General features: G+C 47.2%; 1 protein-coding gene across 1 annotated transcript; it reads right to left on the minus strand.

Annotated features, from left to right (window-relative positions):
- Positions 1-515: 515 nt before the first annotated feature.
- On the minus strand, positions 516-11,517 carry LOC118076237 (transforming growth factor beta-2 proprotein). The gene is made up of 7 exons (XM_035098864.3): positions 11,088-11,517; positions 9,729-9,892; positions 9,091-9,223; positions 8,168-8,278; positions 7,897-8,062; positions 1,945-2,098; positions 516-812 (listed from the first exon to the last, which is right to left on the minus strand). The coding sequence occupies exons 1-7, from the start codon at positions 11,437-11,439 to the stop codon at positions 654-656; spliced, it is 1,239 nt and encodes a 412-aa protein (XP_034954755.1). The 5' UTR covers positions 11,440-11,517; the 3' UTR covers positions 516-653.
- Between the last annotated feature and the right edge of the window lie 3,620 nt (positions 11,518-15,137).

Here is a 15,137-nt window from a genome sequence, read left to right on the forward strand (position 1 = left end):
AAGAAAACTGAAGACTAGCTTTGGTAGATCCCAGGTTAGATGGATCTCAGGCTTGACCCGAGCCAAGTGGATCATCCAAAAGTTTGCATGAGGCCTGCACACTTGAAATGTGTAAAAGAATCCTAAAGGGGAGAGTGCTTCTGAGCATGCACCGAGAGCCAATCTTATACCACCAAGTAACCACCCTCAGGGAGACTAGGACGCTAGATATCCGGACCAGCTTCAATCACAGAGTATATTTTTCTTTTGGAAAAATTAAGTGCTGAGTTTGCATGGAGAGGAATTAGCTCAAGGACACCCACGGGAGAGAGACCCCCTTTCAAAGTATCTGGGAGAAAAGCAAGGGCAAGGCACTTATCTGTGAACCGAACTGATTTGTGAACTGAACTGGGAAAGAGAGAAGAGTCTTTGGCTGATGAGTGGAGCCACAGAAGGAGGAGGTGACTCTTCCCTGGGAGCTGGGGCATAAGAAAAATGCTGGAGCCCTGTACTGGCGGCGTGGGTGGGGGTAGAATAATGTCAGGTTGAGAATCCTTTTCCCAGTAGCCTTGAGACAGACAGACTGATAGGGATGAGAAGGGATGTCCCTTTACTCCAGTTAGCCCAGTTCCCACCATCCATGAAACCGGTTCCTGTCCCCCTCAAACAGACACTCAGCGGCAGCGGCAGGATTTCACAACCATGTTGCTGAGTTGCTGTACTTTGGGCAAGCGGCCAACATAGTAGAGGATAGTCAAGGGTTCCAGTTCATGGGGGACACAGCATGGGGCAGCCGAGGCCTCGGGGTTCAGCTTGTTGTACAAGGGGAGCACCTGCGCGATATTGGGATTGAAGAGAGAAGCCGTTAAGTTACATGCCTTCTTCTCTAGTTCTGCCCCTAACCCAGAACCACCCAGAGGTCTCCTTTTTAAAGGTGACATGGTTTCTTCCTTGCTGCCCAGATGCCTTGAACTCCTGTCTAGTGATTGGATTGGGGCAAACTGGATTCAGTTTACATTTAAAGGCGAATCTACAAAATTCACACTTCTTTTGAAAAACAACATGCCAACCAAAACTCAGGGCAGTTCCCCAGCCAAGTAATGTGTACATTGGCGGGGGAGTGTGCATTTTTTTAAAAAAGCATATATTACTAAAACTAACATACAGGAATGCATTATATTTTAGGAGGAAAGAGCATACAAACTTGTGTGTTTTCAGAGAAATTCAAACTGAATAGCAGGTGAATTTTCGTGAGGGTTTCTTTTGCAAAAAAAGAATTTGCAAACTGATGTGGAAAATGTGGGGAACTGAACGTAGGTTTGGGGAAATGAAATGGCCCTCCAAGTGTTGTTGGACTCCAACTCCCATCAGTCCCATTCAGCAGGGCCAATTGTCAGAGAGGGTGATGGAAAAACTCATCAGCATCTTAGTGCAAATTTCTCCTAATAAACACATTTTTGTGTGCTATTTTGTATGCAATTGATTAGTGTGCAAATTTTGCAAACAATTTCCTCTAATATAACTCATTTTTGCATGTTATTTTCACTAATATATTCATTTTGTAGGCATTTTTGTAAACATCACAAACAATCACAAAATTAGGAGAAGCGCAGTTCTCATCTTTTCCAGAAAGTACGAATTTGATAAATGAGGCAACCGAAATCGAATTTTCCCCATGTCACTATCTACAGGTTCCCCACCCCTTATCTAGCACATGACATTATATAGGGCCACCATGTGTTATAGCTCTCTGTCGAACAGTGAACTTACTCTGAGTAAAAATTAGTTGACTATCACCCATTGAATTAATAACAAGTATTCTTTCTCCCTCTCCATGAGGTTCTATGTTGGCACAAAGGGTGGTGGAATTAGAAATCCCAGGGATAGGATAGAATTGGGGTTGGCTGCAGGCTGGGGGTTCAGGGAGGGACACCCACCACCTGCCCGCTTGTGTGCCCCTCTCACCATGTTGTACTGCGTGTCCATGCTCCATACGTAGCGGCAGCTCCCTGCGCAGAAATTTGCCTTGTAGCCTTTGGGCTGGTGGATCCACTTCCACTTCAGATCCTTGCGGAAATCAATGTACAGGGTGCGCAAGCAACAGCCCTGGTCTGTATTCCTGGAGCAAGATGGGGAATTGGGGGGGGGGGGTAAGTGCGAGTGGAGAGAAGGAATCATAAGGATGGGGTCCACACACCAAGTAAACCAGGAGTGGGGGGGGGCACCTCCCTGTCTGGCCCTCATAACTCCCTCCAACCCACACCCCTCCCTGGCCCATCTTCACACCCCAAATATTTTTGCCTAGCTAGAATGTGTCTGTGACAGGCTGCCCACAGGGTTGTGTGTTGAGTCCCCTGATCTTTACACATGATTGTACAGCTATCCATTCCAGCAACAAAATCATCAAGTTTGCTGACAACACCACTGTGGTGGGGCTCATTTCTGGGGGGGATGAGTCCGCCTATTGGGACGAGGTGGAGCGGCTATGTGTTTGCCATGGAGAGAATAATCTGGTCCTTAATATTGCCAAGACCAAGGAACTGGTGGTGGACTACAGGAAGAAAAGGGCGGACATTCAGCCCCTGTATATCGGCGGGGACCGGGTGGAGAGGGTGGCTGTATTTAAGTTCTTGGGTGTTACCATAGAGCAGGGAATAACCTGGAGCGCTAATACCACTGGTCTGGTAAAGAAGGCCCAGCAGAGAATTTATTTCCTCAGACTTTTAAAAAAGAACAAGCTGAGTGAGAGACTGCTGGTGTCCTTCTACCGAGGCTCCATAGACAGTATTATTACATACTGTATCTGTGCTTGGTTTTCCAGCTGCACAGTCATGGATAGGAAAGTGCTCCAGAAGGTCATAACCACAGCCCAAAAGATTATCAGTCATCCCCTCCCATCTCTGGAAGAACTATACAGTTCCCGTTGCCTCAAAAAAGCAAATAATATTTTGCTAGATCCATCTCATCCTGGATATACGGTAGTCTTTTTGCACCATTGCCTTAGGGCAAGAGATACAGAACAATTAAATCAAGAACAAATGGATTTAAAACAGTTTTTATCCAAGAGCTATAGCCATCTTAAATGCTGTAACTAAATAATAGGATCTTGGGGAGTTGTAATGTGTGTGTATGTGTGGCTGTAACTGTGTTTTTGTTTCTTTGGGATGACATTCAATTTCGTTGTACTATGTACAATGACAATAAAGTATCTATCTATCATCTATCTATCTATCTATCTATCTATCTATCTATCTATCTATCATCTATCTATCTATCTACCGTGTTTCTCCGAAAATAAGACACTGTTATATTTATTTTTCCTTTAAAAAACCCCACTATGGCTTATTTTCAGGGGGTGTCTTATTTTTTCCCCTCCTCCTCCTCCTGCCGCAGCCCACATTGCTACTGCGCCTATCACTATGTCTTATTTTCGGGGTATGGCTTATATTCCTTGAATGCTTAAAAATCCTGCTACGTCTTATTTTAAGGCTACATCTTATTTTTGGAGAAACAGGGTATCTATCTAAAAACCGCCCTTGCAGAACAATGAAGTGTTCAACCTCAGTGGGTTGAGGACGATGACAACCCTCCCTCAGGCTGTCTTGATAGGAGAACCTTATCCCTTGTCCCCCTTTGGGCTCCTCCAGACAATCCTTTTTATGTATTGTACACAAGCTGTACCCTGCCACGCGTTGCAGTGGCCCCTCCCCCCACCCTTCGGTTGGCATATCCCTGTGACTGTTTTGTTCCCCCTTCCCGTACCCCTCCTCCTCCCCCCACCCCTCGGTTCATCCCTCGGCCTCGGCCTTTGTGGGAACACGATCTCCGGTACGGGCGAGGGCTTTACAGCGGCCTGTTCCATGGACAGTCCAAGACTGGCCTGGTCGCTTGGGGTGGGTGTGGTCTATGGGGTGGGTTGTGTGTCGGGATCGATTGGGAGTGGGCGGGATTGTGGAAGCATTTTTGTCGTGTGTGAGTTAGATGTCCACTGGAGGGCACAATTTTTTTTTACAAAAATCCAGGTTTTTTACCTGTCCCATGTGAGTTCTATCCAATGTAAGTGTATGGAAACACTCCTGTAGGGGAATGTGAGGTTGTGGCCAAATTTGAGAACGATCAGGTAAACGGTTTCGGAGAACATTGTGCTTTAACAAACATGGACCTTCTACATTTATATATATAGAGAGAGAGAGATTCATTCTAATTCCCTCGTACAAACCACACACAGCAGTTATAGGTATTATATCTGGTCTTTATTGGCTTTGTTCTGATTTGTTTACAGGACAGTTACATGACAATGACCATTTGTCCCGCATTCATCCTGATCTCTTTGCGGGGTGCTTACAGGTCTTGTGGGGTGCTTACTGAATGCCTTCAGTCATTCACTCCACACTTTTCAATGCAGTTTCCATCACTTTCCAAACCAAAAAAAGTAGGACTTTGGGCTAAGGTTCACAGGGGTGCCTTTGTTGTGTGCTGGAAAGAAGCCCTGCTTCTTAATTCTGAGGATAGAGTTGTATCTACTCAGTTATAGAGGGCACTCTGCATGTGCTCAGAGGTGCTTTTCTGTTGTTAGAAATGTGGGGTAGAAAATTTAAAAACATATGAATGTTTACTCCGTGGATTTTATGCAGTTCAGTCTTAACACAGAGCAGACTTAATAATAATAATAATAATAATAATAATAATAATAATAATAATGTTATTATCATTTATTATTTATACCCCACCCATCTGGCTGGGTTTCCCCAGCCACTCTGGGCAGCTTCCAACGGAATATTAAAATACAATAATCTATTAAACATTAAAAAGCTTCCCTAAACAGGGCTACCTTCAGGGCTGTCTTCTAAAAGTCTGGTAGTTGTTTTTCTCTTTGACATCTGGTGAGAGGGCATTCCACAGGGCGGGTGCCACTACCGAGAAGGCCCTCTGCCTGGTTCCCTGTAACTTGGCTTCTCGCAGCAAGGGAACCGCCAGAAGGCCCTCGGCACTGGACCTCAGTGTCCGAGCAGAACGATAGGGGTGGAGACGCTCCTTCAGGTATACTGGACTGAGGGTGTTTAAAATCAAGGATCATTACTAAATTGTCAATTTCAAAGGGTCTACTCTGAGTTATGGATGGGGGAGAATTTAAAGGCAAACTTACATTTTTCAAAGCAATTTGCAAGCCATAGGACTCTGAATTTGTATTCTTAATTTGTATTATTTGCACCCTGCCCACCTGACTGGGCTGCCCCAGCCACTCTGGGCTGCAAAAGATTCCTGCACTGTAGGGGGTTGGACTAGATGTCCCCCATGGGCCCTTCCAACTCTTTGTTGATTCTATGATTCTATGAAACAGAGCCATCCTTTGAAAGTTACACTTCTCCAACTTTTGCAATGCCAAATAATGTGTAAAGAAATGTAGTTAAAGTGTGCATATGTTGTTGTTGTTGTTGTTTAGTCGTTTAGTCGTGTCCGACTCTTCGTGACCCCATGGACCATAGCACGCCAGGCACTCCTGTCTTCCACTGCCTCCCGCAGTTTGGTCAAACTCATGTTCGTAGCTTCGAGAACACTGTCCAACCATCTTGTCCTCTGTCGTCCCCTTCTCCTAGTGCCCTCAATCTTTCCCAACATCAGGGTCTTTTCCAAGGATTCTTCTCTTCTCATGAGGTGGCCAAAGTATTGGAGCCTCAGCTTCACGATCTGTCCTTCCAGGGAGCACTCAGGGCTGATTTCCTTAAGAATGGATAGGTTTGATCTTCTTGCAGTCCATGGGACTCTCAAGAGTCTCCTCCAGCACCATAATTCAAAAGCATCAATTCTTCGGCGATCAGCCTTCTTTATGGTCCAGCTCTCACTTCCATACATCACTACTGGGAAAACCATAGCTTTAACTATACGGACCTTTGTTGGCAAGGTGATGTCTCTGCTTTTTAAGATGCTGTCTAGGTTTGTCATTGCTTTTCTCCCAAGAAGCAGGCGTCTTTTAATTTCGTGACTGCTGTCACCATCTGCAGTGATCAAGGAGCCCAAGAAAGTAAAATCTCTCACTGCCTCCATTTCTTCCCCTTCTATTTGCCAGGAGGTGATGGGACCAGTGGCCATGATCTTGTTTTCTTTGATGTTGAGCTTCAGACCATATTTTGCGCAAGTGTGCATATAAATGCATATAATAGTCAATGCAACATACAAAAAGGCATTATATTAGGGACATTGCTTTGCAAAAATGTGTATATTAGGCAAAGCTTCTTACAAGAAAAAAAATGCATGAACTGAACTGGTATGGAATTGTGAGAGAACCAAACTTAAAATTGGAAAAATGAGAAGCTGAGAGGAAGTGAAACTGATAGATGTGCCCATTTCCTACTCCAAGTACAACTTAGTTGGAGGCAAACCCATGTCTGGTGTTTAATGAAGAGGCATACCGTAGAAACAGGTGAAAGGGGGTGTTGTTAGATTTCATTTTATGTATGTATATAAATATATTTTAAATTTTATTTTCTCTTTGGTTGCCTAGATGGGTGTTTGCTAAAGGAGGGAAGGGCCACAAGGAGATCAAGAGTAACCACTAAAGGGTTTTTTTCCCCTGCCACTGAGTCACTTCAGGAAGACATACAGTCTCTGTGTTCACAGCTGGGATCATTCTGTCTACCAGAAAATGGGGACTGACAGGAGATGGGGGTGATCACTCTGCTCAGTTTCTCAAATCCAGATGATCCCTTAAAAAGCACTGGGTGGGCTGTTCTACCCAGTATGATCACTCTCATTGAAGAGTGAAGATAGGCTGCATAAGGAAAAACCAACAAAATGTAAAAGGGTATATGTACTGTCCACCATTGATCAATCACTAGGGTCATTCAACCAATACCTCCCCCCCTTCCCCAGCAGTCTGTGGAACTCCTTGAAACAAGGGTCACTTTCCAGAGGGCCAGTTTATTGAGCATTCCATCCTGATTTGTTTGCACAAAGTTTGTGGGGAAGAATTCTCTTTATTGAGCATTCATTCTGATTTGTTTGCAAGGAAGCTAGGCAACATTGCACCAAGCATACGTGAGTTCTGCCCTTTCCAAGCACACTTTCCCATCATTTCCCGCATAGTAGAAAGTTGAATTGGTGGTGAGGGAGGCGGGTTTGTTATGAAAGAGCTCTAGGTTGGCTTTAATTGCACAGCCAGAATGTGCTGGTACGTGACTGATTGGCACCTGAACATAGCAGCAGGCTGGAAACTCTCAAGGTATTAGGATGAGACAGAATCATAGGATTGTGGAGTTGGAAGGGATCCCCAAGGGTTATCTAGTCCAACCCCCTGCGATGCAGGAATCACAGCTAATCATCATTGAGATGGTGATGAGGAACAAGTTGCCCATCCAGGGAGGAGAGCAGTTTAGGATGGTTTGCAGAAGCAATGCAGAGACTTGAGATGAGGTTCTGCATTTTAACGCTTCCTAATTTGCACTTCCTGAAACAATATGTGAACCAAAACACAGTTATCCTTCAAAATTGGAACATCTCTGAATTTCATGGTGCAATTCTCCAGCCAGACAATATGCTGTATACAAAAAAAAAAATGCATCTACCAGGGAAAGTGTGCATTAAACTGTATATATTCGTGAACATAATATGCAAAAATACCTTGTGTTATGGGGAAAATGCTTTGCAAAAAAATGAGTCTATATGTATATTGGGAGAAATCCATGCTGTATTGATAATGGATCTCCAAGAGGATTAAAAAATAAACAAATCACAAATTGATGTGAAAACGTGGAGAGCTCCACTTAAGATTGGGAAAATGAGAAAATGAAATCGTCCGCGGTTCGTTGAGACCAGTGGCACTTCTGGTCTCTCAAACCACAACACACACACACACACACTGTTAAGATGTTTAAGGGCCCAACACAATGTTGGTATCTCTGAACAGCTTTGCTTCCTCACCTGGCACAGCTGGGAGTGTTGGCTGACCTCCGACGCCGTCCCTTGGGTGGGGACTCCAACCGGTGGGGGGGCAACAGAGTGAGGATCAGGTGCGGAGCTTTGCCACTGAGATCTGGGGGCCTTGCACGCCCTTTCCAGGCTTCTTTGATAAGATCGTCATCCAGGCCTGTGTGTGTATAGGAAGTAGCTCCATGACTCACAAATCCAGGGGTGGAGAGAGGGTGATGCTGAAATCCCCACCCCACCCCTGTGTCCCTTCCTATGTCCATACCTGCAAACCGAGCCTCCAGCTCCTCACTATGGTTGGGGTTAATCGTGTTTCCAGCAGGGACGTAAGTGCAGCAGGGGCAATGCACTCCCAACTTGAAGCCCAGGTTTCTCTCTGGGGAAGATGCAGAGAGAAGGAGAATTAAAATGGAGAATTTGGATCTCGCCGCCATAAAGCGCAGAAGCAAATTATGTTAACCCTGCTAGTTCTGTGTGCCTTTTAACAGCAGTATGTAGAAATTGAGTGATTTATGCTTTCCCCCATCCCTTCATTTTGATTCCAGGAAACGTTTTCTCTGTGCCTGGCTGATGTTAAAAGGCACAGGTCCAAGGCCAGCACCCACCCACCCCATGTGAGATGGTAATCCTATATGCCAGAGACAATGGGCTGGTGCCCATTGGGACTGGTAGGCCAAAAAGCCGAGAACCCAACAGTAGGTGGCGCCAGAGTCAATGATCGGCAGGGCCAACTCATTGTCCCATCTTCCCCCTCCCTGCTGAGCTCCACAAAGGGCAACACTGAGGCTAAGGAGGAGGAAGGCTTGGGTAGGAGTGGAGAAATGGCGGCAGTTGACCACTAACCATAGCTGCCAAGTTTTCCCTTTTCTCGCGAGGAAGCCTATTCAGCATAAGGGAAAATCCCTTAAAATAAGGGATAACTTGGCAGCTATGCCACTAACAGATGTTGGGAATGGGGGCAGGATGGGAAAATGCCAGGCAGATGGCAACCTTCCCCCTCCCTCAAAAATAAATAAATTGAGGGTTGTATACAAGTAAGACCTATTGAGAATAATGGCCCTAAGTTCATTCATTTCAGTGGGGTCTGCTCTGTGTGGGACTAAGGTTAGCTACAAATCTGAATACTTCCCAAGTGAAGAAACTTCCCTCCATACAAATAAATAGGTTTAGGAAGAGAGGAGCTCTCACCTCTTTTATCCAGCCACTGGCTGATGGTGTCTGTGACATCAAAGGACACCCACTCAGCCCTATCAGTCGGGTGAAGCGTTCGGCTTTCCACGTAACGCTGGGTTGGTCCTGAAGGCTCTCTTGCCCGTACCACCTGGGGAGGTTTTTAATTTTGTTTTATTAAAATGTTACACCCTGATTCTTCATACGGTCCCCAAGGCGGCTTATAAAATTTAAAACCAGAGGAAGCAACCATTTCGTTGGCATTTTATGGAGAAACGACCAGATTTGTGCTTCTCGAACCAATACACAAATTGTAACACACTCATCCTTTGAAATTTGCACATGTTTGAATTTTGCAGTGTAGTTTTCCATCCAACCAAAAGTGTGGAGGGGGGGAATGAATATTTTAGGGAGAATGCAAATGCATACATCAGTGAAAAAAACCCTAACATACAAAAATGACTTCTATTACGAGTAGTTGCAATTAAAAATGTGTGCACTAGTCAAAACTGAATACGAAAATGGTGTCTATTAGAGAGGTATCACAAATTTGCGGTAGAAATGTGAAGAACTGTACTGAACGCTGGGAAAATGGGAACCAAAAGAAGCTGTCAACAATGGATTTGTCCCTCTCTCAGGCACTTTGGGGCTCTGACCTGATACAACTCCACGCGTTGCTCCACCACATGCGCTCGGGGGTTTGGGACCCTGTAGATGCGCAGCTCGGCCTGAACGAGGCTGCTGAGGTTGCGCTCAGCGCCCGAGACGTCAAAACGCAGAAGGCGAAAGAAGGGGCTGGCTTGGGTGCTAGCAATGGAGTCTGCGGAGAGGGAGGAGAACAAAGAAGTTGACAGTATCACCAGAGGAAGAAGGTAAGAAAATGACCACTGCTCTTTTAACCTATTTTCATAGACTCATAGAACTGCAAAGTAGGATAGGATCCCAAGTCCAACCCCCTGCAATGCAGGAACTGCAATGAAAGAATCCCTCGCAGACAGTGGCAGACCTACACTTTGGGGGCCCTGCAGCTTGAACTGTCATGGGGTCCTCCTTCACAACCAGCAATGACGTCTGAGTAACCACTTCTGCCTTCTTCAATGGGGTTGTTCCACGACAGGTCACAACACCTTTACAACATCTGTACCACTGACCATCAAACTTTGGGGTTATTGAAATGTATGCACAAAAAACATAATCAATTTGAGTCATGCCACTCAAATTGAGTCTACTAGTTCTTTTTGTTCTCCAACATATTTCTTATCAATAAAAAATTTGGGGTGGCGCTAGCAAATGTTTATTCTGAAAGTGTGGCCCAGAGGGAAAACATTTTTGAACCACTGGATTAAATGTCGGCAAACAACCCTCTGCGTGATCTGAGCTCCCTCACTGTTTTATGATAACTCTGCACGAGACAATGGCCTAATGTGACTGAACGGTTATATGAAACCATTGATAGTCCATCAGCCACAGCCCATTCATACAAACAAATGCAGTCATTAAGTAGAGAATAGGCACCTGTGGGTGGGTCCCCAGCATTTTTCCTCCTTGCCTTCCAATAACCTCTAAGAGTCCTGTGGGGAGGAAGGCCGTGGTTCAGCGGGAGAGCATCTGCTCTGCATACAGAAGGTCCCAGGTTCAATCTCCGGCATCCCCAGGCAGGGCTGCGAACGTCCCCTGCCTGAAACCTTGGAGAGCCACTGCCAGTCAGTGCAGACAGCACTGAGCTAGATGAACCAAAGTTCTGACTCAGTAGAAAAAGACAGCTTTCCTACATTCCTGCAATTGCACCGAGGGCCGAGGGCATAATAAGAGGAGTAGCTTCTGGTAAACTGCCTCTGGACATGGAGGCTCCATTTAGGTATCATGACTCACCCTCCCCGATAGACCTCTCCCCAGTCTTGGTTGCTCTTGCCATCCTAATGGATTCATCCTCCCCACACTCTGAGCTTTGACCCAGGGCCATTTTGCCCGCTCCAAGGCTCAGCCATCTCCCACCCCTTTTTCACGGCCCTTACTGTCAGCGTGCCCGGCGGGCAGCATGTCCACCCGCCGCACTTCCTTGGCGTAGTACTCCTCTTCCTCGCTGCTGCTGCTGCTGCTTCGCCCGCCGCAGGCCGCCCGCTCCCGCGTCAGCTCCCGCGTGCTGTTGTACAGCAGCATCACCTCGGGGGGCGGTTGTTCGGGCACCCCTTCCTCTTCCTCGGGAGGTGTTGCCAGCTGCAACTTACTGAGGATTTGGCCTCGCACGGCCTGGACCCTCCGTGCCCGGGCTACCTCCAAGTCCAAGGTCTGGCAGGTAGAGAGTGCCATGGCTGTGCCACTGGGGCCCGTCACCAATGGCATAGCCAGAAGCACCAGGAAAAGCATGTTTGGGGGGGTGCCAGGTTCCACAAAAGCGAAAATAATGGGGGGCGACAAACGGCTGCTTTAGGCTGGCAACCCAGCCCGTCTCAAGTCTGCCAGTTCTTCTGGACAACGCAGAGAGCCAGCCGCCTGTCCCGGTGGGGTCGGTCGCAGCCTGATGATGAAACAGTAAGTCTTGGTCCTCTCCCCGAAGGGGGCTGGGGAGCTTCTGAAGTTCTTCCGACAAGCCCACAAAGACTTGGGAAGTCTTGCAGGAGCCCAAGGGCTGTAGTCACATGCAGCGGGCGAACCAGGCCACCTCCTCTAAGCCGTCGTCGTATTTGTGCACCGCCATCTCCATCTCTCTCGCCTCTGCTGGGCTAGAAGCAGCTGAAAACAGCCAGGAGTTGCTCAGTGCTCTCTCCCTCCATCGCCTCAGGAAACTGGGAGAGCCACTCAGAGACAAGCTGTCTCCCACCCTCCAACACCCCCCTCCAATCCTTCCCACACATCCTCCACCCCCTTCCTGCCACATGCTTTCGCTCCACAGAGCCAGCATTGATCGAGAAGGGCCCCGGAGCCTCGCAAAGAGGTCTGGACCATGCACCCTGCCCAGACGCACCTCTTCCCGGCCTCTCCCGCTGCATCTTAAGCCTCCCTGGTGTTGAGGTGGCTCCTTTTCGCGTGCCACTAGGCCAAAGTTTCAAATCACCTTTTTCTTCTGCTTTGAGTCAGGAGCTCCAGCTGTTTGGGGCAATGGGGAAATTGCTGGGCAATTATTTGGCAGGGGGAGAGGAACCCCACACAAAATATATATAGATTAAAAACCTACCTATCCAAGTCCAACCAGTTTAAAGTGGCTTGGATATTGATCCCACTTTATCTAGGCACACACTCCGCACATATGCACTCCAGTGTTTCTCAAGAAAAGTGAGGTGGTTTGCTAGTAAATTGCATGAAAGAGCAGTTTCCTACTGAAAGGGAGTGACGTAAGAGAGTGAGAAAGGGTTCTGGTAGCAAACATACCTTACGAATGAATTTTTGACTTTTTCACTCACCTACAAAACACAGACACCTCTCTTTTCTCTGAGAGCCCAGCTCCAGGCATTCTTTTTATTGTGCATTCATGATGATTTGTGCTCACGATGGTATCGGGGCAGTTAGACACAATTCTAAAACGCTTTGCACCTGCAAAAGTTTGGGGGCAGGCATTTGTTTATTTATCGTAGTACTGAAATATAAGCATTTATATATACAGTTCAAGAAGGATACTGACAAGCTGGAACGTGTCCAGAGGAGGGCAACCAAAATGGTCAAAGGCCTGGAAACGATGCCTTATGAGGAACGGCTTAGGGAGCTGGGTATGTTTAGCCTGGAGAAGAGAAGGTTAAGGGGTGATATGATAGCCATGTTCAAATATATAAAAGGATGTCATATAGAAGAGGGAGAAAGGTTGTTTTCTGCTGCTCCAGAGAAGTGGGCACGGAGCAATGGATTCAAGCTACAAGAAAGAAGATTCCACCTAAACATTAGGAAGAACTTCCTGACAGTAAGAGCTGTTCGGCAGTGGAATTTGCTGCCAAGGAGTGTAGTGGAGTCTCCTTCTTTGGAGGTCTTTAAGCGGAGGCTTGAGAGCCATCTGCCAGGAATGCTTTGAAGGTGTTTCCTGCTTGGCAAGGGGTTGGACTGGATGGCCCTTGTGGTCTCTTACAACTCTATGATTCTATGATCAGCAGCATTTTTTTAAAAAAAAGCCATTCAGAGAACAAAACTCATCTTAAACCTTAACCTAAACGCCAATACTACCTTAAAATGCCTGCTGGGATAAGAAAGTATTTGCCATGTGCCTGAAGTTCAGCAAGTAGGGGGCCTGTCTAATCTCAATCGGGAGGGAGGTCCACAGGACTGGGATCAATACATTGAACGTCCAGTTTCTACCAGTTACAAGCTGTACCTCTGAGCCAACAGCTGCAGAGATGGGAAAACTCCAGTTGTGGTCAGCCTCCAGCTCTCATCAGTCCCACCCAGCATGGCCAATGGGCAGCAGTGGAGGCTGGTCCTTTTGGGGAGGTGTGGCACTGCCCTACCATGCTCTGCCTGCCTTCAGTCATTCTTCCCCTGCCTACCTCCCTTACTTGACAAGTCGAGCGTGTGGCACTGGCTGTCAGCCTCCTCCTTAGTCTCAGTGTTGATGGGGACAACACCAGACTTAGCTGGCTCTGCCCATCATTGACTCTCGCTCCACCAGTCTCTTGCCCTGGCGCCACTTACTGTCAGCATTCCTGCCTTCCACCCTACCACTCCTAGGGAGTGCCAACCTCCACTGACTGGAGGATGTTCCCTGGCCATGTAGGCCAGGCACCCCCAAACATTGGCCCTCCAGATGTTATGGACTACAATTCCCATCTTCCCCGATGTTAGGGCAAAATTCTGGGTGCGAGAATGCTTAGCCACCCAGCTCATCAGGCAAGGGCCTGTGGTCGTTGCGGAGTATAAAAGGAAGGAGTCCAGCCACGATCCAGAGCAAACAGCAAGGTTTATTACTGCGCAGCAGGTTCAATGCCAGACTGAACACCGTGAACAGGGCTGCAAGAACTTTTAAAAGTTCCCACCACCATCCCATAATGCACATCGAAAGCATCATACATACATCACTTGTGACAGGGTAAAACGTCAGAAAAGGGGAAGGTGCAAGGGGCATTAGCATACAGGTAAACAGGAGGTAAACAGGATTAACATAAGGTAACAATGCACGATGTCACAGGACATTGATAAGCAAGTACCAGTAAGTATCTGGGAGGGGATTCTTGAGTACCTGGCAGGGCAAAACAATGGGTCCAGGTGTGTGTATTGCCTCTGGCTTCGGAGGGTCGGGAATGGCAGGAGATGGTACCTGAATGCATTATGGATATGCAGAGGAGCACCACCCTGGCTACGTGACCTCTCGCTTAAAGGATTATGGCTGTTCCCTACATCCCTGAGAGCCCTTGGCCAGAGTCGCAAAAGGGGGTTTCATTTAGAAATACAGATACACGGTATTCATTCATAAAGAAATATGGTTACATAGAGCCTCAGGCAACAGAGAAAGGGTAGGAAAGGGAGCCTTTATTACACAGGGCTTGATCTTGAGGGGTTCGTGTTGGTGCGATACTAGAGTGGTGGTGTAGGATCAGACAGGGTCCCCTTGAGGGCATTTGTGCCAATCTTGATTCCCAAATTAAGACTCGTTTGGGTGCCTCCCCCCTATAAAATTCCCTAACACCCGACCACTGGTCCTGTTAGCTAGGGATCATGGGAGTTGTAGGCCAAAACATCTGGAGGGCCGCAGTTTGGGGATGCCTGATGTAGGAGATCCAGAATGCGATGGGCCATACTTACCTGGCAGGGGAGACACCTTGATCAGAATGCGATGGGCCTGTGCTTTGAGGCAGCAGAGCTTATGTGATAGCACAACTTGATTACCAACAATACTCTGGATTTTCCATAGGCTGGGCCGCATGCAAGATCAGTGCTGGGCACACCTACCGGTAACAGCCACTCAGCTGTTAGGCCCGTATCGATCGCTGATGATGCTCCTGCGTCTGCTGGAAAAGATTGATCGGGGAACTGGCTCCTGCGCAAATAGGGGCAGGCCAAGCCATTAGCAGCGGGCAGAACAACTGCCCCATGCCAACCTGTGCTTGGCCTTCTGTCCCACTGCCAGGCCTTGAGCTTCATTTTCC

Source organism: Zootoca vivipara, chromosome 16, assembly GCF_965207765.1.
Source record: "Zootoca vivipara chromosome 16, rZooViv2.hap1.1, whole genome shotgun sequence".
In the NCBI taxonomy this organism is placed as follows: Eukaryota; Metazoa; Chordata; class Lepidosauria; order Squamata; family Lacertidae; genus Zootoca; species Zootoca vivipara.

Bases quoted from the DNA above. Each gene is read 5' to 3' on its own strand.
- LOC118076237 (XM_035098864.3), bottom strand. From the start codon at position 11,439: ATGCTTTTCCTGGTGCTTCTGGCTATGCCATTGGTGACGGGCCCCAGT. The intron at 8,279-9,090 runs GTGAGAGCTCCT...CATCTTCCCCAG, and splicing joins CCAGTGGCTGGATAAAAGAG to AGAGAAACCTGGGCTTCAAG. The intron at 8,063-8,167 runs GTATGGACATAG...ATACACACACAG, and splicing joins GCTGGAGGCTCGGTTTGCAG to GCCTGGATGACGATCTTATC.